Source organism: Haliotis asinina, chromosome 3 (assembly GCF_037392515.1).
Source record: "Haliotis asinina isolate JCU_RB_2024 chromosome 3, JCU_Hal_asi_v2, whole genome shotgun sequence".
Taxonomy (NCBI): Eukaryota; Metazoa; Mollusca; class Gastropoda; order Lepetellida; family Haliotidae; genus Haliotis; species Haliotis asinina.
In genome coordinates, this window is record NC_090282.1 from 88,782,089 (window position 1) to 88,809,143 (window position 27,055).

General features: G+C 41.5%; 1 protein-coding gene across 3 annotated transcripts in view; it reads right to left on the bottom strand.

Annotated features, from left to right (window-relative positions):
* The window catches only part of LOC137278710 (ankyrin repeat domain-containing protein 6-like), a 105,237-nt gene that overhangs the window by 17,856 nt on the left and 60,326 nt on the right, over window positions 1–27,055 (bottom strand). For 2 of the 3 annotated variants that reach the window (XM_067811224.1, XM_067811226.1), the window contains exons 2-8: window positions 25,891–25,945; window positions 24,795–24,919; window positions 22,400–22,495; window positions 13,493–13,591; window positions 12,790–12,888; window positions 5,125–5,253; window positions 761–859 (exon numbers count right to left, since the gene is read on the bottom strand). In XM_067811224.1, the coding sequence (XP_067667325.1) occupies window positions 761–859; window positions 5,125–5,253; window positions 12,790–12,888; window positions 13,493–13,591; window positions 22,400–22,495; window positions 24,795–24,911 (639 nt within the window). In that variant the 5' untranslated portion in view covers window positions 24,912–24,919; window positions 25,891–25,945. The remainder of the gene's footprint in view (window positions 1–760; window positions 860–5,124; window positions 5,254–12,789; window positions 12,889–13,492; window positions 13,592–22,399; window positions 22,496–24,794; window positions 24,920–25,890; window positions 25,946–27,055) is intronic. The other variant, XM_067811225.1, reaches the window with a different exon arrangement.

The following is a 27,055-nucleotide window of genomic DNA, read 5'->3' on the forward strand; positions in this document are numbered from 1 at the left end:
AAAAAGTAGTCATTGTCAGATGGGTAAATCCATTCGGCCGTCTCCCATTTGATTGGACAGTCATGGGTCGCTCAAGGGTTACCTGACGTGAACTCCTACTAGGGTTTGTTAGATTCAATAAACAATAATACTGAGACTGGATGACTGGGTGACTTTCCCTTAAGTAATGTAAATGTCTGTGTGATGGGGTTGATGGATGAACTTCTCCAATGCAATTTAAAACTCTTGGTGATGGGGAGAGTGTGCGGTCTGCCATAATGTAATGTAGAACATTGTGTGAAGCGGTGAGTATGTAGTTCTCCATAATGTAATGTAGAACTCTGTGTGTTGAGGTGAGTATGTGGTTCTCTAATGCAGAATACTGTGTGGTGGGGTGAGTAAGTGGTTCTCTAATGTAACGTAGAATACTGTGTGATGGGGTGAGTAGGTGGTTCTTTAATGTAATGTAGAACTCTGTGGGATAGGGTGAGTAGGTGGTTCTCTAATGCAGAACTCTGTGTGATGGGGTGAGTAAGTGGTTCTCTAATGTAATGTAGAACTCTATGTGATGGGGTGAGTAAGTGATTCTCTAATGTAATGTAGAACTCTGTGTGATGGGGTGAGTAAGTGATTCTCTAATGTAATGTAGAACTCTGTGTGATGGGGTGAGTAAGTGATTCTCTAATGTAACACAGAACTGTGTGTGATCGGGTGAGTAAGTGGTCCTCCATAACGTAATGTAGAAGTCTGTGATATGGGAGTGCTACTCCATGATACTCACTGAGCCACAGTCATTGAGGTGACACCCTGTCTCTATCAGCACTGTGGCCACCTCTGGATGCCCATGGTAGGAAGCAAACATTAGTGCAGTGAAATCAACCTGCAGAAAAGATGCTTTACTTGATCACCTGAAGACACATTTTAGACTTTAGACATGAACTGGCGGATAGGAAACTGTCTTGAAATGTCCCCATATCCTTGTGTAACCACTTCATTGCATTCCTACATTCCTTATACTTCCCGTTGTGCCTGCATTACTGTACTCATACATCACATCTATATCCTTGTATGTCAGTGTGTGCCAATATGCCTGCATCCCTCACGTCTACAACCTAGGCCTACATCTCCATCCCTGTATACCCTATATCCCAGGGTACTGCAGTGTTAGATTTGGGTGAAATTTTGAGTGGGTCCAAATTGATGAAAATAATGTTTCTGGACCCCCCTCCAATGTTAAATAGATGGGCAGATGTAAAATAGAGGGGGTCCTCACTGAATTTGATGAGTCAAAACACTCCAAAACCCTCTCTTGAGCCAACACTGGTACTGTGTATCAAAGTGCTGGGAATTGGAAACCAAATCCTCTACTGATTATTGGAGGACCTGTGGTGAATGACTACTGTTTATAATCGAAACATAAGTACATTTTTATTGTATTCACCAAACATAAGGGGTTTCCCCAGATTCTTTTGCAGTGATCTTCTTTTTTACTCATAATCTCATGCTGTAAAATCCATGAGTGCAAGAGAGACACTGGAATTGCAATTCCATGTTGTGTGTTTGTTCGTGAATATTCATCATATTTATGGGTAGTTTACTTCATTCAAATACAGAAACAACAAAATTCCATTTAATCAAAAATATGTTTTCCACAATCAGTACATCTCAGTATAACTATGTCCTTATACACTTACATCTCTGTATTCCTCTATCCCTGTATACCTACATCCCTGTATACCTACATCTCTGAACATCTATTGTTAAGATCTGGGATCAAGATGATGATGTAATTTTTGCATTTTTACTTGGTTGATGTCCAGCAGGATGTATTATGGAACTAAAATGGGATGTGTGGGCAAAAGCAATACTGTAAACAGCCAAATTTTCACAACTGTTTAATTTTCGCGAACTTCACGTCAGACTTCATGACGCGAGAATAGAATAATAGAATAATATATAGATAGATATATCATTCACTCTACTAACATAAGTCAAGAACACAAAAACGATACAGGTGTCATTGCTCAATCAAGTGTCAGTGCTGGGCTAATCTGGATTAACACAGCTCAATCATGTTCTATTTTCATTGCTCTAACAATCTAAGGATAAATTTTGAAATCAATTACATTTGTTTTTAGATCACTACGTTACAACAACTCAATGGTCACACACCTGTTTTATAAACAGTGCGTGAGTGAGTTTAGCATGATATATGCCAATCAAGTCAGCGAGCCTGACCACCCAATCCCGTTAGTCGCCTCCTAAGACAAGCAGAGTCACCTTTTATGGCAAGCATGGGTTGCTGAAGGCCTATTCTACCACGGACCTTCACGGGTCTTGAACAGACGGAAACGGATGTTTTTGTTTTTAGTGTGGGTCAGCACGCCCAAATGCACCCATAGCCATGCGTATATGCATGTGGATTAACAAATCCCGTGCTTTTTGTGGTTATAGCTGGTGACAACATTAATGAGTTGAACACTGGCAGTTGGTTAGATGTATGTTGAGGGACTAAGATGAGAAATCTCACACATATCAATGCATGGGTATACAGATTCTCATATAACTGTTCAACTACAGGTGAATACAGAATAAAAGGTGAACATACAGCAGAAGAAATAGAAGTGTCTGAACACAGAATCACTGCCCATGCAGAGGAGGAGCCATTTTCAGTAGAATACAGTATACTTACATCTCTGTATACCTACGTCTCTGTATACTTACATCTCTGTATACCTACGTCTCTGTATACTTACATCTCTGCATACCTACATCCCCGTATACCTACACCTCTGCATACCTACATCCCCGTATACCTACACCTCTGCATACCTACATCCCCGTATACCTACACCTCTGCATACCTACATCCCCGTATACCTACATCTCTGCATACCTACATCCCCGTATACCTACATCTCTGCATACCTACATCCCCGTATACCTACATCTCTGCATACCTACATCCCCGTATACCTACATCTCTGCATACCTACATCCCCGTATACCTACATCTCTGCATACCTACATCCCCGTATACCTACATCTCTGCATACCTACATCCCTGTATACCTACATCTCTGTATACCTACATCCCCGTATACCTACATCTCTGTATACCTACATCCCCGTATACCTACATCTCTGCATACCTACATCCCCGTATACCTACATCTCTGTATACCTACATCCCAGTATACCTACACCTCTGCATACCTACATCCCCGTATACCTACATCTCTGCATACCTACATCCCCGTATACCTACATCTCTGCATACCTACATCCCCGTATACCTACATCTCTGCATACCTACATCCCCGTATACCTACATCTCTGCATACCTACATCCCCGTATACCTACATCTCTGCATACCTACATCCCAGTATACCTACATCTCTGTATACCTACATCCCCGTATACCTACATCTCTGTATACCTACATCCCCGTATACCTACATCTCTGCATACCTACATCCCCGTATACCTACATCTCTGCATACCTACATCCCCGTATACCTACATCTCTGCATACCTACATCCCCGTATACCTACATCTCTGCATACCTACATCCCCGTATACCTACATCTCTGCATACCTACATCCCCGTATACCTACATCTCTGTATACCTACATCCCAGTATGCCTACATCCCCGTATATACCTATATCCCTGTTTACCTACATCTCAGTATACCTAAATCTTAGTATACCTACATCTCAGTATACGTACATTTCAATATACATACATCCCTGTATACCTACAGCTCAGTATACCTACATCTCTGTATACCTACATCCCCGTATACCTACATCTCTGTATACCTACATCCCAGTATACCTACATCCCCGTATATACCTATATCCCTGTTTACCTACATCTCAGTATACCTAAATCTTAGTATACCTACATCTCAGTATACGTACATTTCAATATACATACATCCCTGTATACCTACAGCTCAGTATACCTACATCTCCGTATTCCTTCATCTCAGTATACCTACATCTCTGCATATGTATGTCTCTGTATACCTACATCCCTGTATAACATCTCTGTATACCTACATCTCTGTATAACATCTAAGTATACCTACATCTCTGTATGCCTACATCTCAGTATACCTACATCTCTGTATATCTACATCTCTGTATACCTGCTTCCCTGTATAACATTCCTGTATACCTACATCTCTCTACACCTACATTTCTGTATACCTACATCTCATTATACCTACATCTCTGTGTACCTACATCTCAGTATGCTTACATCTCTAGATCTGTATACCTACATCCTCGTATATATCTACATCTCAGTATACCTACATCTCTGTATACCTACATCTCTGTATTCCTCTATCTCTGTATACCTACATCTCTGTATTCCTCTATCTCTGTATACCTACATCTCAGTATACCTACATCTCTGTATACCTACATCTCTGTATTCCTCTATCTCTGTATACCTACATCTCTGTATTCCTCTATCTCTGTATACCTACATCTCTGTATTCCTCTATCTCGCTATACTTACATTTCTGTGTTCCTACATCTCTGTATTCCTACATCTCGCTATACTTACATTTCTGTGTTCCTACATCTCTGTATTCCTACATCTCGCTATACCTACATTTCTGTGTTCCTACATCTCTGTATTCCTCTATCCCTGTATACCTACATATATGTATTCGCATATCTTAGTATACCTACATCTTGGTATACTTACATCTCTCTATTCCTCTATCCCTGTATACCTACATCTCAGTATACCTACATCCATTAATTCGTATATCTCTGCATACCCGCATAATAACATTTTTTCTGTATACCTATATTTCTGTATACCTGCTTCCCTGTATACATTCATTCCTGGGGACCTATACCCCTGTATTCCTATATCCCTGTATCTATGTATAACTCTATCTCTGTACACCTACACCCCTGTATAACCTACATCCCTATATCTCTACATCAATGTATACCTACATCCCAGAATTTCAACATCCCTGTATACCTTCATCTCTGTATACCTACATCCATGTATACCTACATCCCTGTATAACACTGGTCACAGTATCTGGCAAGTCTCATAGACACAAATGTTCTTGCATGACCTGCATATTAACTACATGGAAGACACATACCTCCCCAAGGTCACTGCCCTTTGCATTGACATCACTCCCTGCTGCCACAAGCTGTTGGGTGATAGCTTTCAATTTGCGGCCATCAGTGCACTTTGACCGTGCTGTTTCATGAAGAGCTGTTCGGTTATCCTGCAGACAGACACATAATTTATGGGATTGGGTGTGGAGTTTTATGGAGAAGCATGAATAATGAGAATGCCCCCCCCCCCCCCCGCCAACCATCCCTAAAATGTATGCACAAAGTGAGCCCCATGCATGTCATGTACAAAATCAATCACCCGCCCCCATCTTCTGATAATTTTTAAGTATAATTTCTAAATATGTACAAAAATGCTGACACCAACTCCCCAGAACAAAATTGATGACCCATTGTTGACTTCTGATTAGAATAATCAGTCTTGATAAGCAGCCTTGACAAATTCCATGGGGTCAGTGAAAAATCATGGTAAACATTTGAGGAATTACCAATAATATCTTTGAATACCACCTTTAACACTTGATTGCTTTATTTCCAGAATCATGATTCTGATCCATAGGTTTAACGGGAATAAATTTTTTATACAACCTTCATGATTTGTGTTGTCATAACTTTCTTGTGAGAATATTATAACTGTTAATAATGCTACAAAACTCTTACACATACATACATACCTCTAAAACTTGATTTCAGAACCATTCCACTCAAATACCTGAATGTTCACTGACAAGACCAGTCCTGCATTTGGGTTGTTGCAACACTTAATGATACCTCAGACGATAACATAGGGAATTCTGATGACATCATTAATGACATCACTCCCAGTTAATGGTACTTGGAATGACATCATCATAACGCCATTTCCGGTTTGTATCACTAATAATCCTGGAAGAACAAGTGATATCACTTATTACATATGACTAGCTTCCAGATTTTGCTGTAGTCTACCATTTAAGGCATTCGACTCACTTAGTAATGTACAGAAAAATTTTCTGGTATCGCAATAATCAAACTCAGGTCCGAACTAATGTGGAGGCATCCTCAGTGATGACTGTTTTCTTCTTATTCATGGTATCTCTTCTCAAATGACTAACACTGTTAGGTTTTTAGGCTTCTATCAATCAAGGAGACAAAATTTTCTGGTGGTTGTCCACTGACAATGTCATCGTGTATGATCTGTTAATGGACACTGTCTTCCATGAGGTTAAAGATGATGTAACCAGAATGACCCATAAAGGGGAAGGTGGACTTCCATCATGACATAAGCAGAGGTGGTACTTTTCTTGATCCACGTTGAGACTGTACTTTAATATCTGTGTCAGACTGATCCTGGAGAATATCCATAGTCTTCAATGTCTTCAGCCAAAAGCCTCTGTCTTGTCAAGATTATAACCACTTTTGAGCTCTAAATGGGCATAAGAATCCAAGTCTAGCTTAGAAGCTAGAGAAGGGATAGAAAACATTTGTTGCCGTACAGGTCCCTAAAGCAGATTCTGATATCTGATTCTTGGCAAGGAAAACAGGTAATGCTCTGATCATAACGCTGAAGAGATGCCTTGGGAATGTAATGGACCTGACATAAGATGCATGTAGCTCTGACACCCTTGAGGCTATGGTTAAAGCCTTAGGGATACAATCTTCCAAGCAAAATGAGAGAGTGTTACTTTGACCATGTGTTCAAACATATGATGCAAAAGTGTTGATAAAACCACTTACAAATTCCACTTTATAGTCATTCACTGTGTGTGGATATCCTCCAGTTGAAATGAGCACTATCTGCTGGCAAAGCATAGGGTGTTTTTCAGCAAATGTTTCTGGCTTAGTATGATGGTGTCAGTTCTGTAAGTACTTTGGCTGGTGATGTGGTGTGTAGCTTCTTACTAACCTTTGCCATCTTCTTTTCTTGCCCTATCTTGATTATTAATGTATAATTCTCAACTGCTGACAATGACAAGGCTGACATGTCTGGCAGTGGGAAACAAATCATCTATCAACTCATACACAGGCATCAGCTGGAAGATCCTTGGGAAATATGAGCTTCCTGCATAACATTTTTTGAACAATTTTGAGCATCCAAAGGGGAGAAACATGTATATTTATTCCCTTTGATGTTTCCATTTTGAAAACAGAAAACAGGATAATTCTTGCAGACAGTGTTTGGAGGATGAATGACAACACAAATCCTTAGAAATTTATTCACACAAAAACTGGTGGATTCAGCAACAGGTTTCAGGAAAATTGAAAACTTTAACCCTAAACTGTATGTATATATATGTATCCTATTCTTATGGTATGCACCTTTCTCTTTTCCTGTGACCGTACATGGAAATATGCTGTAGGCTCAGTTGAATGAAAACTTCTGAGGCCTCTATACCACCTGACCTCTGCCCCAACTCCAATAGCAGGACCTGTCAATCTTCTCAATAAGCATGCAGATTGCTGAAATGATCAAATGAAATTCCATTATTGTCATTCTCTTGTTGGAGCTTCTAGTAATCTGTGATGTCACATTGGGCAGGTCGGGTGAGTATCCATGGCACGAGATAGGATATGTACATATAAAAATACAATTTATGATAAAATTTCCTAAGTACAAGAGACTTCTGTACATGTATAACAGTAAAGCAGCTAGGCAGATCTACAGTCCCCGACCAGGACAAAGGGAAAGATCTGTGTCGTCAGGGCCCAAGTTGGTGGACAACGTTGGAATAGTGAGAGTTTGATAAAGCTGGCCTGGTAAATGATATTTTGGCAACAAAAACCAACCACAAACCAAGAAAAATTTTAGAATGTCTGGACCTCTCAAACCTCACATGGGACACATCCAGGACGCGAAGCTCGCAAGTGACTGATTCAGTTACCAGAGCCAGGAGGAAGAAGGTCTTAAATATGACATGCTCAAAATCCTTCTCCACCAGGGGTTTGTAGTCTCCTGGTGTGAGATGGTCAAGAACCATGGAAAGGTCCAAGAGTGGTGGCTGGAACTTCAGGGATTTATCATCAACAATGTAAGATATGAGGAGAGATTATGGTTCAGGGAGAGTGGACACCTTCACACCTGTAGCCAGTGAAATAACTGTGTTAAGTGCAGCCAGGTATGTAGAAGGTACACTATGGTTGAAACTTTCAATTTCTTTGAAGTTCTAAGATGCTGGAGATACTCCGCTACCATCTGCGGCGAAACTGTAGTAGGAGATGCTATACCCCTCATCCTAAAGTGAGCTTCAAAATTCTTCTGTTTGTCATCATAGAGTGACCTGGTGGAAGTTTGGTGTGCCATGGTAATCACCATGGTCCCTTGCTGGGAAAAACCCTTTGCACTTTATGTAAATACAAAAGACGTGAAGATGGAGTGTGACAGAGACCAATGCAGCTGATCTGCTTGAGGATGAACCAGAAGATCAGTGCTATTGGGAAGTTGTACTGGATTTGAATTGGCCATGTCTTGCAGATCTACGAACTAACTTCTGGCTGGCCCATAAGGTGAGACCAAAATCAGTGTCATTCGCTGTGTAATGTGTAACTTGAGCACTATGCGTGGAAGTAGTGCAACCGGTGGAAATGCGTATGCACTAAATTAGTCCCACGGAATGGCCAGAGCACCGTGTTCACAGGCTATAGGATCCAGGATTGAGGATTGACTGACTTCAATAAACCCTGAAGCTCTTGCCTTTGATGGATAGTCCTGGGTTGAGATAGCACAAGGGGAACTAAGGCTTGATCTTGCAGAAACGGACTTTCGGAATAAAATGCTTGTTGAGCTAAGTGTCAAACACCAGCCCAACAAGCTGCAGGTGGCATGTGTGGACTAGGTCTGATTTCTGCATATTCACAAGCCAACCTAACAAAGGTTAGGTTGCCAACCTGGCAAAGGAGCTGAAGCAATAGGGCATGATTGCTCTGTGCCTGAATGCAATTGTTAATGTATGCCTTGAAGACTATCCCTTTGCTATGTACAAATCTGGTGATGGACTTTTCACTTATGAAAATAGCCAAGTGGACAAAGAAATGCCAAACAGGAGGACACGCCACTGGAAGTAGGTGCCCTCTAAGACAAAGCAAAGAAACATGCAATGGTCCTTGAAAGCTTGGGACATGAAGGGAAGCATCCTGTGAGTCGACGTTCATCTTATGTAAACTCCTGGCTTGATAATAGTCTTGAAGAGCGCCATGACACCAACTTGTTGCAAGTACATCTCATTGAAGATCTTCATGTCGAAGATGAGTCTCAGATTTTCGGAGTCCTTCTTTGGTACCAGGAATATGGGTGAGTAGAATCTTGAATCTGACTGGGTGCTGATCCAAGGGATTCTAACGCATGTTCCTGAGCCACAGTTTCTAAGGTGGACAGTTAGGACAGCCGTCTGACGAGTGGGATACGTCTGTCGGTCCAGGTGAAACATGAAAGGTGGGTTGTCGATTAATGGGAGTCGAAGCACAACTAGGGGTCGAAGGTCTGTGTCATGCTGAGACATCAGCGAGTCATTGTTTGCCAGCTCCTCATGCAAAGGGTTGGTCAGGTCTGGGTGTTCATTTGGGAGTTTTCACTCAAATATGAATCAGACGCCCCTTCTAAAAGGTTTTCATCCAATGACAGTGATCATGGCTCGAAAATTCCACTCATCCACTTGTATTGATGAGAAAAATTTGTTTCGGGCAAGTGGAAAACATAAATTGCTTGTCCTAGAGGACAAGTATGTTTTCTGACGGTTTCTATTTTTCAAAATAATATGCTAAAGTTTTGACATCGCCAATCTCGATAAGCAATATTTTAACATTACCTGACAACTAACCGCAATTTGAGAATAAGTCTTGATGGCCGTTTGGTCCATATTTTTAACACATATTGTGCACCGTGGTTGTTGTACCCTAAAAGCTTCAAATGTCATGATTGGCTGCTGTAAATAAACTGACCAATGAGAAAAATCATTACAACATGAATGTTGCCACTGTCCAATCAGAATACTAGTAAGCTTTACTGTAAGGAATTCCCTCTTGTGATCGTTTACCATCAACTTTTCCTCTTGGGTGATTAGTTTTTGTTATTATAAATATGCAATTTCCAGGTTAGATGAAATACTTGATACTTATTTTATCACTTATGCTAGACTGAAAATTGGATTAAACTGACGAGGTAGTAACTTTGCTTTTCACTAATGTTTTAACAATCATAACATTGAGTAAATGCATTTAATTACCAGGTGACACAGATATTTTCAACCAGGCATGTTCACTAACTCATACTTCATTCTGTTTTCGATATCACTTACGGTGAATTGTAATCGGCTAGTTTTCTCAAATATTTCAAATCTTAACTGCATATCATCTTGCAAAGCCAAGGGCAGTAACTAGGGCTAGTGTTGATGTTGTAAGCAGCTTCTTGCTATTCACCCTGAACTGTCACTGATAACGAATTGTCGACGACGATGTCAGATATTAGGAAATTTCTTGTTGGTGGAGGTGATGTTGAGAGGAAAAAGGAGAGTGTGTTTGCAAAACAAGTGGAAAAAAAGAAACATAGTCAAAAGAAATATGACACTGGAAAAAAAAGCTCTCTGTTCAAAAAGCATAGCTGACTGCATTTGAGTTCAATAAAGATGATGATGGATACGAGCTTTTTTGCACTGTGTCACAAATATCCAAAGTTATTGGATCCTAAATCAAGTCTTATAGTGGGATTGAAAGGAAAGAGAGTTTAAGATTTCACCATAAAAGCAAAAAACATATTCAATGTTGTGAACATGATACATTTTGGAAAAACCTGAAAGTGCACAATATGTCAAGGTCATGTGCAGAGTTGACGAAAAAAATACTTTGGCTCATGAAAAACTTGGAAGAGGATCTATTTTCCAAATTTGTCAGCTACAGATAAAGGAATAACAGAACAAGAGGTTGTGTTTGTGCGATACGTGAGTTCTGAAGGTGAAGTGAAGACAAAGTTTGCAGATATAGTCAACCTTGAACATGGTCATGCTAGGGGTGTGAAAGCAGGAATTCTACAGGCATTAAATACTGCAGGTCTGTCGGAAAAAAAAACCTTTCCTAAAACTTGTTGGAATAAACAGAGATGGCACAGCTGTGAATCTAGGAAAGAAGTGGGAAGCAATGAAGCTGCTCATTGATAACTCCAAGGGAAACCTGATGCAGAAGACTGTGACAAATATATCACTGTGGTACACTGAATTGCACACAATTTGGAGCAGGCAGTGTGTGACACAAAAATGACTGCAAATATCTCAAGAAATCTGAAGAAGTTTTGAAAGGAATTTTCAAACTCTACTTCTGTTCACCTAAAAGGAGATGGGAACTTTATACAATTGCTGAGAGTGATCTGAAGCATCATGGGGGAGTGAAAGAAGTAGGGCCTTGAAGTCACTGCTTGCAAACTATGAAGTTACGCTTGTTCACTTGGATGAAATAGCTGATGATGCTTCTGCTAAAGCAAGAAACTACATGGCTGAGATTAAAACAGAATGTCTTCTAAGGGTGTTGCACTTCATGATTGACTTTACAGATTTTGTATCAGAGGTTTCCAAGGCCTTTCAGCTGAGGAAGACCCTCGTATCGGAGGTCCAGAGACGGATAGAATCTCTCAGGCAGAAGTTGGTGAAGATGAAAACAAAGAAAGGCAAGACATTTCAGGCATTCTTAGAGAAAAGCAAAGATGGAAAGTTTAAAGGTCAAGAGATTAGAATTCCAAAGCAAAGAGCAGCTTCACTAAAGTCAGAAGATGTAGACAGAAACATTGACAAGGACATCAACAGCATCTTGGACACAGCAGCGGTTGTTCTTCAAGAGTGATTTATCAAACATCTGGGTGGAGAACAACATTCTTTGTTTAATGTCTTCGACTTCAACATGTGGCCAAAACTGGTTACCCAACCAGACGAGTTCAGATGCTATGGAGACCAACAGATTCAACAGTTCTTCTTGATCCAACCCGTCGATATGCTGAAAATTCATCATCATCCATGTTACGAGCACAATGCTGTGACCAGTTACACCAGCCTGAGCAAACCAAAAACATAGCATGTAGATCCAGCGCTGAAGAATAACTCTTGCATATGTCACAGTGTTTCCACTTTCTAAAGGAACTTTGATTTGATTTACCCATGATTAACAATCAACTATTGTGCCTGAGGGAACAGCACTCATCTATTTGGTGTAGCGACAAGAAAGAGAATGACAGTAATGGGATGTCATGCGATCAACTGAGTGATCTGCATGCTTATTATGATGATTGACAGGTCCTGCTATTGAAGTGGGGGCAGAGGTCAGGCAGAGCCAGAAGATCTGATTCACGTTAGCCTAAAGCAAGTTTCCACGCATGGTCGTAGAAGAAGAGAAAGGAGCATACCGTGAGGTAGGATAAGTTTAAAAATTGGCATTCAAGTGTTAGAGGGATGTATTCATAAAAACTTTGTTATGATATATAACAGCAAATGATTTAATTACAATAGTCCATGGATTGTGATTCTAAACTGCACGGTCATGCTCAGAGTGGCAAAGTTACAAAACATCAACCAAACAACTGTATTTGACCCCAGAAAATCTCACACCAAAACACTGAAACATTTTGGATGTGTGAACTGTTATAGTTTGTCTGAGTTGATCTGTGTAAACATAGTTGTAGGATGAAGCTGATAGTCAACTGGAAATACTAAGATAGTAGTTGAAAAAAGTCTAACCTTATTTTTCAGATTAATATCACATCCATGCTGGATTAGCACCTTGACTGCTTCAGGGTAGTTCCAATAACAGGCGTTGTGCAGGGCTGTCCAACCATTCTCATGTAGACAGGTGAAGAGAGTAAACATAGTCTTACACTAGCCATAAACATATGAAAATATACTATGACTTACAATTTCCATTGGTAAGTCAAAGTAAACAGACATCCCACTGTTAGCATGGAGTCACATGGAGTCACTGCAACATCTTTGTCTTCAACAGATCTCATTAAGGTGAGAGTAAGGTAAGGTGTTATACCACTGTCATTAATCAGTCAGAGTAAAGTAAGGTGACCTACCACTGTCATCGATCAGTCAGTGTAAGGTATGTTGATTTACCACAATCATTGATAAGTGAGAGTAAAATAAGGTGACATACCACTGTCATTGATCAGGCAGAGCAAAGTAAGTTAACCTACCACTGTCATCAGTAAGTCAATGAAAGGAAAGGTACCCCACTGTCATTGATCAGTCAGTGTAAGGTAAAGTGACATACCACTGTCACTGATCAGTCAGTGTAAGGTAAAGTGACATACCACTGTCATTGATCAGTCAGTGTACGGTAAGGTGACCTAACACTGTCACTGATCAGTCAGTGTAAGATAAAGTGACCTATCAATGTCATCGGTCAGTCAGTGAAAGGGGTTGAAAATATATCACTTACTTTGTCCTGAGCATCAAGCTGTATTCCTGCCTCGAGAAGTGTCTCCATGATGTCAGCATGTCCCTTCATAGCTGCATGATGCAGAGCAGTGTTTCCTCGCTGTAACACAAGTCAACAATAACAATGATTAGATGTAACCTAACAGTTATCTGTAACAATGGTTAGCTGTTATACAACAGTATACTGTAAGTAACAATGCTTAAGTTTAATACAAGAATCAACTGTTACAACTGGTTAGATAATGGTAAGCTGTACTGTGGAGGCTGTCTAAACCGGCACTCGTTGGGACTGAAGAAATAATCCTCTTTAGAAAACGTGCAGGGTCCCGTTTCACAAAACTCTCGTAGGCCTAAGGTCTCGTAACTTTTCTCATAGCATTTGTACCTAGCATACTGTAACATCGGAGGTGCAAAGGCTACGGGAAAAGTTACGAGACCTTAGGCTTACGAGAGTTTTGTGAAACGGGGCCCTGGATTGTAGAGCTGATGATAAATGTGCAAACCATCTATGAAGAAAATTCAGTGAATGGTTCTTGAGATATCTTGCTGACAAGCTTAACATGCAGGTTAAGATGCTAAAATCTTTGAAGTGGCGCTGTGACCTAGAGAATAAGACCCTAGATAAATATGAAGAAAATCCAGCTAATGCTTCTTGAGATATCTCAATGACAAGTGTAAAACGTTAAAATTCAATTGTGACCTTGAAATTAAGGTCAGTGTAACCAGTCCTGACTATGTCCTTTCCTATACTGTGATGAAGCTAGGTACCAAATGCGAAAGAATGCAGTTAACAGTTCATAAGATGAACCAATTTCTACATACTTCTGGATTGAGCCTATTAATCTATGCCCTGCTTCTAACTAAACATGTGGCGGGGGATAACAATGGTCAGCTGTAACAATAGTAAGGTGCAACACAACAGTCAACTGTAACAACTGTTAGCTGTAATACCACTGTCAGCTGTAACAATGGTTAAGTGTAACACAACAGTCAACTGTAACAATGGTTAACTGTGATACAAAAGTCAACTGTAACAATGGGTAGGTGTTACAGTCAGCTTTAACAATGGCTAGCTGGATCATAACCATCAGCTGTAATAATGGTCAGCTGTAACACAGTTCAACTGTAACAATGAACCAAACAGACAAACTTTATAGAAAACTTAACTTGTTTGAATTTTGATTACAGTGAAAGTATATCCTTTGTGATAATCAGCAGGGTGAGGTGCAATAAATGCCCTTTAGATGTCAAAAAAAAACCAACTTAATAATGAAAAAAATTCAAACAATATGGTGTATTTCACTTGTAATACAAACCAATATTACTATAATATGTATCATCGCCAAGACACTTTGACAAATCACAAAGACTCTGTGAAAAAGCAAAGACTTCAATCTCACTGCAACTTACATTTCCATAGAGATTCTTGTACCATTGTCAAACAGGGATGGAACATCAAGTGTATGCAAAGTATATACAGTTTTCACAGAAATTATTGAGAAAATCTTAGATTCTAAATACTGGTTGTTGCTTCTTTCCTCAGTGAGCTTCTGGTAACATCAGGGTTGTTGCTTCTTGCCTCAATATGCTTCTAGTAACATAAGGATTGTTACTTCTTTCTCGTGTGTGCTTATTGTAACATCAAGGCTGTTCCTTCCTTCTTCTGTGAGCTTCTAGTGACATTAAGATTGTTACTTCCTTCTTCTGTGTGCTTATGGTAACATCAGGTTGTTACTTCTTTCTTCCATGAGCTTATGGTTATATAAACATAGTGGTTGTTTCTTCTTTCTCCTGTGTGCTTACGACAACACCAAGGTTGTTGCTTCTTTCCTCAATGTACTTCTGTTATAACATAAGGATTGTTACTTCTTTCCTCAATGTACTTCTGGTAACGTCAATGGTGTTCTTTCTGTTTTCTTTGAGCTTCTGGTAACATCAACATAAGGGTTGTTTCTTCTTTCTCCTGTGTGCTTAAGGCAACATAAGGGTTGTTGCTTCTTTTCTCCATGTACTTCTGGTAACATAAGGATTGTTCCTTCTTTCTTCTATGTGCCTATGGTAACATAAAAGTTGTTGCATCTTTCCTCAATGTGCTTCTGGTAACATATGGGTTGTTACGTCTTTGTTCTGTTAGGAGTATTTTCCATGATTTGAGTTGTTATTAATCATTACTGCGGTAGTTGTAATTGGGTCACTATATTAAAGGCTTTAGCATTAGTTATTATGGGTCACATTTCCTATAGACAATTATTTTAGCGGCATGAGTCTAAGGCTGTACTTTAGAGTTATCTCCCTTTGAAAACAAATAAACACTATTCGAGGGCATTCCATGTGAGTGGCGATAGTCGTATGTGCTCGAACTTTCAGGAAATGACTGAATATATATATAAAGGATAGTTGCAGTGTTGAAGGGGGACACATTCACAATTCACTGGAATATACATCATTGCCAACAAATCCATCAACGCCTGAATCTACATTAGCCACAGACAGACATTCTGCATGACTGTTTCTCCCTCGCACTAAGTCTTTGGTGATATATAAGACTAGGGTGATACCTTAGCCGACTATCTTATCATTGAGGCCTTGCAGGGCGAACGTGTGGAGTCTAAATATCCAGCTTAATTCGAATGATCTCCTCTTTTGGGTGGTGCTAACAAGCTCAGGGTCCTCTCTGAGTTGTGCGATGATCTCGTAAGTAAGATCAGATTTGCCATGTTTTTCCGAGTTGAAGTGAATTGCAACAGGTTTAGCTCTGTTGTGTGTGATGTCAAGATAGTGTTCATTCAATCTCGTTTTGAAACATATTCTGCTTTCCCCTACATATTGTTTTTTCCATTTTTTGCAGGTGAGCAGGTAGACCATATTTTTGTTGGTGCATTTATACTGTCGTTTACGGTATTTGACACCAGATACTGTGCTGTAAAAAGTGTCTGATTGATTGATTATGATGCACATTTTGCAGTTTTGTTTGTTACATGGGTCGTCAAAGAATGTGACTACCCGGCCACTGACTTGTTACGTGTTCTTGGGGTATTCTAGTGAAGCGCGTACTAGGTAATCCTTCAGGGTTTTGTTCCTCCTGTAGGCCGTAATGTGGGGAGTGTCCAACACTTTTTGGCATGTTTCTGATCCGGATGGCAGATGCTATCGCTTCCGGATAATGGCACTGAGCTCCATGCTCATTGGCTTGAAATCGCAAACAAAGACCATAACTTTTTGTTTGGTCTTCGACGAACTTGTAGGGTTTGTCAGGAGGGTCCTCCTGTCCTTGCTGTCAGCCTTGTGTTTATTCTGTTGTATCAGACGCAAAACTGTTGAGGACCACCAAAAGCACCCAGCCATAACACCAGGGACAGTACAGTTCCTGTATAAGGCCATAGTCGAGGCAAACGCCCGAAGCTCGTTCAGGTTGTTAGACGATGGGTGAGCTAGATTCTGTGCTTCTTAAGCCGCCAGGATGGTCTGCCTCAACCATAAGGCTATTGTGTTCCTGGTGACTTCCCCTCTAGCGGTCGTAGAATAAAGCAGGAACAAACTGTTCCTAGATCCCCGACGAGGAGAGGACTTCTTGATATACAATCTGATACCCCGAACCGGACAAAGCAACTGCTCATCCCGATCCTATGGTCCGATAATGGGCGTAAGGGGCAGGATGGTGAACAATCTGTCTGGTTGACCTGTCAGTTGGTTCTTTGCCAGGAAATCCAAGAGGAGGCCCAAGTGTACAGCACTGAGTCTGGTCTGTTCAAATCTGATCCTGGTCACATCCAACGCGTGAATCTCGCTCACCCTCGCCGCTATCGCTAATGCCAACAGAAACACCGTTTTCCTTAAGTTAGATTGTCAAACGATGCCCTATCCAGCGGCTCGTAAGGGTGACCTCTCAGGTGTTGTAGCACAACGTTCAGGTCCCACGCTGGCAGTCAGAATTAACCTTTGGTCCTCCAGCTTAAACGCTTTAACATAGCGACTAACTTGGGGATCTCTGAGACCTCCTATCTCCTCTGGCAGCTAAAGCTGAATTCAGTGCTGACAGGTAGGTCCCAATAGTACTGCCTCTGAGCTTCCTTGAACACCACAAGTAATGTAAACACTCCGCCAGGAATTGGGGTGACGCAAACAACGGGTCTTGCAACTTTTGGGCACAGAACTTCTCGAAAGTAGCCCACTTGTCATCACAGAGTGATCGAGTGGAAGCTCTGTGTGCCCAGGCAATGACCTTTGCCACTTGAGATGAGTATCTCTTGGCACTCAAAGTCCCTTGCAAATGGTCCAGCCTCATAGATGGAAACGCGCCAGGTCTGGTTGCAGTGTCTGACTATGGGGATGGCGCAGCAACTGATCCCACTCTGGAGGTCAGAGCGGATCTCTTTCTGCGAGGCAGCATAACTCTGGGAACCACGTCCTCACAGGCCACCAGGGCGTGACCAAAAGCAGATGGATCCGAGCCATGAGTCTGAGTTTCGCCACGACCGAAAGGTACTGGACATTTATACTTGAAACTGAGCACTGAACTTCATGGCGAATAGGTCTATCAGCGGGTGGCAGTGATTCTGACATTTGAGCCGAAGTATCTCTGGGTGAAGCATCCACTGGGTCGGGGACAGCTTCCCTGGTTGTGAGTACATCGGCTAGTACATTCCTGCGCTCTGGAATATGACGAGTTCTGGCTTCAATGTCGTTTACATCTAAGATGCTGGCTAAATGAAACATCTGGCCCAGTAGGGACTTGGATCTGGTTGTCCCTTGTCTCAAAATCAGCCACACCACCATCACATTGTCTGAGACAATTAGTAGGTTGGGGCAGTATCGACGCCCAGTGACTTACAACTAGAATCACTGCTTCCAGCTCGAGGTTGCTGATGTGCCAGTATGCTAAGCTGTGTCACACCAGAGCCCCGAGGCACAAATAGTTCGTGGTCCTGCACAAACTTGGTCAGACTCCGTTGCAGATGTTCGACTCGATCGTCCGCCAGCGCAGGTATTGGTACAGATGTACCAGAAGCAACAGGAGTTGTTGAAAGCTGGCTCTAATATGTAAGTTCCTGCGCAAACATTGACTGGCGAGTCTACGAAAGCAGGTGTGGTCTCAAGACGCCCAATGTCGTAAACTGGTCAGGACATAAAACCATGACCCAGAAACCACTGTCATAGACGTAATAGTAGACGTCTTCGTCTGAACATATCCTCAGGTGACGTGAGCAGATCGAGTAGACAATATCACTGAGAAAGTAGAACTTGTTTAAATCATCGGCTTGAACTTCAACCCCCCGAACCTGGGACAGCGATGTGATGATTCAAATCCTGCGGAGTTAGATCCACAAGTCATCCAAGCTGAGTTAACACCCTGATAGTGAAGGCCAACTGTAAACTAAGTTGACTTCTCTCAAGAAAAGCTTGTATGCCTTGAAGATGCGTCATTCTTCGACTTCAGATCATCAACGCTGTTCATTATGAATGTGTTGACATTCCAAGGAAGTCTATTTATAGCCAACTGTCTGTGTGATCAGAAACTGCCATTCATTGCTGCATGCCTCCTGATAGGCAGCATCGAGTCTGCTGTTAGAAGATCTCTATGCCGTCCGAAGAAACCAATGACGCTGTAGACTGCTAGTCTAGTGTGTAAACGACATCCCTCCATCATAAAAATGACTCAAAGTCAAATCTACGCCACTTCCCAACACTGGAATAATAACAACACATTCTGCGCAGGGCGTTGTCCCTCGAGGACCAATCAGAATGTAGATGTAACGTCACTGGCTTCCTTTGCAGGGCGTTGTCTCTCGGGGACCAGTCAGATCTATGTGACGTCATCGGTGTAGCAGATAACTGATCATCGTGAAATCTTGTTCACGATGCTACCCTTGCTAGCATTTAGGCTTGTCCGTAGCCAGGCTGTTTGGCGAGCATGTGTGTAGATGAGTAAAGCGTGCGAAAAAACTTTCGTCGCTTAAGCTGATGTAGACAAATTGTAATGTAAGGATCTTCGAGGATGGACCAGTACCTCCAACAGATGCCCAGCCCGGCGTAGGAAAAACTGGCTCTGTTGGTGGCGGGAGGTTCCAGTTGTGACAGGTAACACCCCCAATGTCTTGAATAGAGGAGGGGGCGTCTCTTGCCTCTGTCGTGTGTTCCCATTTTATCACGTAAGGCAGATAAGAGGGCTTCAAATGCTGACAAAGATAACGCCGTGTTCGTTAATACAGCATGTTCTTTGTACACCTCAGGAATGGCATTCCCAAGTTGGCTTATGAGGAGAAAGGAGTTCTAATCAGACGCCGTTTTAACTCTTCCTGCCATAAACAAGCATCCAAAAAACCCCATCCTGTCGTCATTGTCAGCACTGTCCGGACATGCCCTAACAGGTCATGTAACACATTGCCTTGCCATAGGAATAGTGAAAACAGATGTTCCAATTGGAACTCGTTAAGTTACGTTAAGTCTACATCCGCTGCTGAAGTAGCTGATGCTATTGCTGATATAGGTTTTAGGATGCGCCGCAACTTCATGTCAATTGCTTGTAATATGGAGTCCTGAACCAACATCGCCGAAATGGCATCAGCCACCATAGCATGAGGCGGAATCATCAGTTCAGGTTCCACCCTAACAGCCCAGGCACTGTCTACCCCTGACGTCGGGGAGGGGCACTCCCGGAGCCTATCAGCTATCAATCATAAATAGCGGACAATGGCAGGTACGATACCTCTTCCTCCTTCAATTGTGCAGGGTCCTCCTCATAGTCTGGTGAGAAGTATTGTTCAGAATTCCAAGAAATTGTTGACTTGCACTTCCTATGTGTCGACTGTCTGACACGAGGTGGTGACGCAGAACAGGACCGCGAATGCCAACTCCTGCGACTGCGGTGGAGGGATCTGCCCAAACGATCCGGTGACCTGAATGGCGAAAGACGGCGCCGACAAAACACTGGATGAACTACTCCATGGACTTCTGAATCGACACCTGACGCCTAATCGTCACAGTGCCTCGTGGCGCTTCAAATGCTAGTGCGCCTGAACCTGGCGCCGACTTCTCTAAGCTTGGAGTGACAGTAGCTTGGGATGCGCCCGTAGCAGCAGTGTCTGACGCCACTCCAGGTATCTCCAATGTAGACTGAATCTCAGGAGTACACGGAAGAGATAACCTCGAACCAGACGAGGATGCAGGAGATCTGTGACTTCCTCTTCCTCACTGATGCCAAGTATGCCTAGAATTCTGGAATAGATAGACTCAAGCACACTGCACACTGACGCTCCAGGTATCTCCAATGGAGACTGAATCTCCGGAGTACACGGAAGAGATAAGCTCGAACCAGATGAGGATGCAGGAGATCTGTGACTTCCTCTTCCTCACTGATGCCAAGTATGCCTAGAATTCTGGAATAGATAGACTCAAGCACACTGCACACTGCCGCTCCAGGTATCTCCAATGGAGACTGAATCTCCGGAGTACACGGAAGAGATAACCTTGAACCAGACGAGGATGCAGGAGATCTGTGACTTCCTCTTCCTCACTGATGCCAAGTATGCCTAGAATTCTGGAATAGATAGACTCAAGCACACTGCACACTGACGCTCCAGGTATCTCCAATGGAGACTGAATCTCCGGAGTACACGGAAGAGATAACCTTGAACCAGACGAGGATGCAGGAGATCTGTGACTTCCTCTTCCTCACTGATGCCAAGTATGCCTAGAATTCTGGTATAGATAGACTCGAGCACACTGCACAACGCTGCAGTAGGGAGCAGGCCACAGCAGCACAGTCCGAGCAGTGCGTGTACCGGACCTTGCCGGACTTCAAGCCTTTAGAAACCTCACAAAAGAGGTGTGTCATGCACAAAAACTGTAATATATCGAGATAACCGTGTGAAAATAAGGGTAGAAGAAAAACACCCCTTACCACATAATGGACTGTTCCACTCTGCGTGCAACAGCATAGACAAGTAAAATAGGTGCCACTTGAAAAAGAGCAACCAAATTTACACTAAATACCGCGCTAAGTAATAAAAAACTTAGATACCGCGGACAAAAATATCAGTAGACGCAGTGCATTAACAAATGAAACCGAACCGGTAACAAATTACGGAGGCAACAACGAAATAGGAGACACGCTAACGTGCCTCGTACGAGGTAGCCCACAAGTGAACAATAACGTAAATATACGTTAGAAATCGACTCAAAGATTGAAAAATATACATACCACGCACAAAACCCCTGAAAGGAATCAGTGTAAAAAAAGCAGAAACATAAAAGTTTATTAGTTCTAAAAAACAAAAGTATAGCAACTCAAACACGTCTAGATCAGACGACGCTTGAAGTAAAACTGAAGTTTTTCGTGGAGTCTGTACGCATGTGCAGTGGGGAGATCCAGATACTTCCGTATCCTGACAGTAGTCGATTGCGAGGGAGCCATTCAAGATTGAATAGCAATTCAACACCTTGAGATCTCCTACTAAGTGAAGCTTGAGGTAATATTCTATAGACCTATGGTAAGGTATGTAAAAAATTGTTTTTATCATGGATTTCAGTTTATCTGTCCCAAATGAATTTTACTGGTGATTTTCAGGTATATACTGGAGAACGGAAACATGTGGATGATATCAAGAAACATGGAAACAAATGTGCGTGATGTATTTAAAATTTTACTGCCTTCAGAATGGGGGTTGAAGAGGAAGGGCAAATATGTCCCTTTAGCATTCAGGGCGTTAACACTGGTGAACACTGTACAATAAATATCTGCTGTCTCATCCATGCATGTTACAGCTAATAGGACTTATTACACTGACATCTGAATTGATGTAATCATTTACAATAATTTTTGCATCATTCCTGCAATTTCTGAAACATAGACCTCTCACAACATTATAAATCAAAAGATTTATTAAACAATTAAAATGTTACAACTTACAATATCTGTTACGTTGACATCACATTTGGCCTCTAACAGGAGTTCGACAATCTCAGGCTTCCCCTGGGAGGCGACATGGATTGGACAACAGTCATGCTGAAAAGGAGTAAAGAGCGTAATGTAGAGATATGTAATAATCATGGAGAATACAGAGAAAGATGAAACACTATAGGAGACTACAGAGAATGATATAACAGTCAAGGAGAATACAGACATGTTGCTGTCAAGGAGAATATAGACAGGAGGTAAGTGTCAAGGAGAGTACAGAGAGTGATGTAACAATGAATAGGAATAAAGGCAGATAAGCTGCTGTCAACGGGAATATAGAGAGGTATGTAAGTGTCAAGGGGAATGCAGAGGGGGATGCAACAATGAAGGGGAATACAGGCACACAAGCCGCTGTCAATGGGAATATAGAGAGGGGGATGCAACAATGAAGGGGAATACAGGCACACAAGCCGCTGTCAATGGGAATATAGAGAGGGAAGTAAGTGTCAGCAGGAATACAGAGAGGGATGTAACAATGAAGGGGAATAAAGGCACACAAGCCGCTGTCAATGGGAATATAGAGAGGGAGGTAAGTGTCAGCAGGAATACAGAGAGGGATGTAACAATGAATAGGAATAAAGGCAGATAAGCTGCTGTCAACGGGAATATAGAGAGGTATGTAAGTGTCAAGGGGGATGCAACAATGAAGGGGAATACAGGCACACAAGCCGCTGTCAATGGGAATATAGAGAGCGAGGTAAGTGTCAGCAGGAATACAGAGAGGGATGTAACAATGAAGGGGAATACAGGCACACAAGTAGCTGTCAATGGGAATATAGAGAGGGAGGTAAGTGTCAGCAGGAATACAGAGAGGGATGTAACAATGAAGGGGAATAAAGGCACACAGGCAGCTGTCAATGGGAATATAGAGAGGGAGGTCTCAATGCACAAAAATCTAAAACAGTTTAGCTGTAAAGGAGAATACATAAATACATGCTACTGCCAAGGATATAGAGGGAAGTGTAACTATCAAGGGGAATACACTCTAAATTGTAATAGTCAAGGAGAATACATACAGACATGTAACTGTGGAGATTACAGGTGGTGGTGGGTAACTGTAAAATACACACACTCTTCCAAATGTCAAAGTGAACACAGATGAGAATGCATCTGTAAAGATGAAAACAGACAGACATGTACTTGCCATAGTGAATATAAAGGGTGTGTAACTGCTAAGGGGACTACACCATAAGTTGTTCAGATATTTGAATCAAGGGTACATCAACTCATGGACCCCAAGCAAACACCTCAGTGTTAATTTTGAACTGTTTTCAGCATGGGTATCAGATTGTACACTTCAGTTAACCTGTGTAAATAAAATGATTCGAATCTTGCAACTTGTTTTTCTCACAGGTATTGTCTTAGTAAAGTCGCCGCAGTGTAATTTTTCTTCTTAGTATTCACACGGAGTAAATTTGAACATTTTGTCAAAATGTATTTATTGGATTGTAAGGCAAATCTTTTTGCAGCCATCACTAGATTTTGCATGACATAAGAAAAAACAGATTTAGAGTTAACTCCCTTCCACTTGACTTGAATTTGCAAAACAACAGTAATTTCTGCACATCATACGTGAGTCAATGTTATTCGAGACAAAGAAGTACTACCACGAAGTACCGAATGAGTTGCCATTGGCAATGGGGTGCATTGCAAAACACCTTGTTTGTCAGCAGGAAACACTGAAAATAATTAGAAAGAGACCTATCTGTGGTTGGTTAGACAATATAAATCGTACACTGGCCCCTTGGAGCCCATGGTTTGATGTACCAACTATGTTTGTGTATGTTCCCTGAGCCAAACACCTCAATGTTAATTCTGAACTGTCTAAAGCATGGGTCGTGAATGGTACACTTCAGCCAACCTGTGTGAATCAAACAATTTGAATCTTGCTGGTTTTCCTGCAGGATTTGTCTTAGTTGCTGCAGTGTAATTCCACTACTAATATTCACAGGGACTACATTTGAATGGTTTGTCAAAAATCATTTATTGGAATGCGAGGCAAATCAATTCGTAGCCATTGCTACATTTTATACAGACAGACGTGTAACTGTAAGAGCGAATATAGAGGGGAGTGTAACTGCACACGAGATACAGACAGAATTTTAACTGTCAAAGGAGAATAGGGAATGGGATGCAACATTCAGGGAAAACAAAGACCAACACTTCACAGTCAACAAGAATAGTCAACAAAATAACTGTCAATGCAGTCAAAATACAGAGGGGAATGTAACTGTAAAGGAGCATGCAGACAAGCACTAACTGTCAAGAAAAATATAGATGGGGGTGTAACAATCAAAGAGATTGTTGGACAGTCATGCAAATTACAGATACTACACCAATATCTTACAGTGTAGGATCTCCAGTTTACATCAATGCCCTCCTGAATGAACTGCTTGACAATGTGTGGTCGGCCAAACCCACAGGCTTCCCAAAACTCTTCTTGCTTTGATGCAGCCTGCCCCATGATAAACTCTGTAAGTAGAATATATAACATGACCATTTTTGCACAAGGAAAACATATCATGATAGTGTCTGTAGTAAGAATGGACATATTACACTTTGCACTATCCAGTTAAAGCTTACACGCAACACAAAACACAATTTTGCAGATTCTGAGACCTTTCACCATGGATTTACAGTAACAAATTATCAAAACAGCAAATTCAGCTTATAAAGCAATGAAAAAAATTCCACAAAATCAAAATTCAAACAATTCACTAATATCTCCCCATGCCACCCTAAAATGAAAAGTGTTTTCAACAACTGTGCTGTGCTGCACACATAGTACATACACACAGCTTGAACCAGGTTGCCTTGATGGTTTACTCCCAAGAAGGACATTCATAGACAGCCAGTCAGACAAACCAGTTCATTTATGTGTCACATGAATGTCAAAAATGGCTGTGGCAAAATATCATAGTACAATACAAACACCAGGCCAGATAGCCAGTGAGACACATTAAACAATATGTGCATGGAAAGTATAGAATATAAGTTTAAAACATAAAGGAGCATAACACATATTTAAAAAAACAAGAAAGAAAATTATTGGGATATTGGGATGTGAGTTTACGATGATACATATGGCTAACAGTAATAAAGAGGCCAGTGGATTAGCAAAACATAACCTATTCAATGGTTGTCAAATGAGCAAAATTTTGGTGTAAGATACATAATTTCCTAAACATACCAAAGATCAGAATAATAAACACAGCTGACTAAGAAATGGACTTTGTCTTTGAAAGCCTGACTACTACAGTGACGACAAAGCCTGTCTTCAAGTTGTGTCTTAGGATGAGCAAATCTGTCACATTCTCTTTCTAATGGTAGTGTACCACAGCATAGTTTACCTACAACACTACAGTGCCAGAAGTTGTGTATGGTTCTGGTGTTACAGCATACTTAAATGTCTTTATGTGTGTAGCTTATTACTGTTGGCTTACCCTTGTTGTTCCACAGTTCCTGTAACCACTTCTGATGATCTAGCGGCTGTATATGCTGGAATGACAAAGTCAATGCACTACTTGACATATGCTGCAGATTCCACACTGGGAGATGCAACAATTGCAATAAAGATGACACTGCGTCATGCTATGATTTGGCCAAATGACATGAGGGGGCATGGTGGGCGAGCTGGCTAAGGCGCCAGACTAGTGGTCCAGCGAGGCTGAGGTGTCGGGATCAAGCCCACCTGTGACCAGGTATAAAAACCTTGGAGTCAACTTTGTGTGCAAACTCTGTGTTGTCACAGCCCCTAGTATGCAGTACACAACCCTGTGCACTCAAAAGAGTCCATGAATCCGTTGGTATATGACCAGATGGTGGACCCATGAATACGTGCATACACCTAGTTGCGGGTACAGTAACGTACAGTAAACTTGGACATGGACAAAGTACCGTGACTATGTGTCCCAGTCCACCCAGCTGTGAATGGGTACCTCGTTAGGATGAGAGAGAGCCTCAATAAACTCGGTGCGCCAAGTGGCAGCAAGAGTTGTATACTCCCCAGTGAGTTGAGATTGAAATACAATGGGCTGTTGAGATTGACATCCACTGATCGAGGGAAAACTACCAGCGCCTTGAGCAGGTGCGTGGATATGTGCGCTATATAATATTCCATATCTATGACCTGCTATTAATAACAGAAGGCAATCTATCGGGTGTCCAACAGTGATGCTTATCCAAAAATCGTAATACTTCTGCACTCTGTTTCAACAAAGTATTAGTCCATCCCATGTCCCCACTCTAACTGCCAAAATTGGGGTTTTGCTATTTACGCCAATCAACAATCTACAAACAAACTTCTGTACTGCACTCATACAACTAAAATCCTTGGTTCCCCAAAGTGCTACCCTGTAAAAATAGAATAGGTTGCACTAAGTTGTTATGATATGTATTTAAGACACTATATGCCATGCCTTCCACAAACGTAAATGTACACATCACCAACCCAGTGCATGATTCGCAGACCTTGCTATTTCCTTAGCTGCGTAATTTAAATCAAGATTCTCCTCAAGTCAAAGTCCCAAACATTTATAAGCATTAGTGTAATCAACACAATCATCGCCAATCATTAAAACAAGAGTCATCAGAAGATGACATATCCCC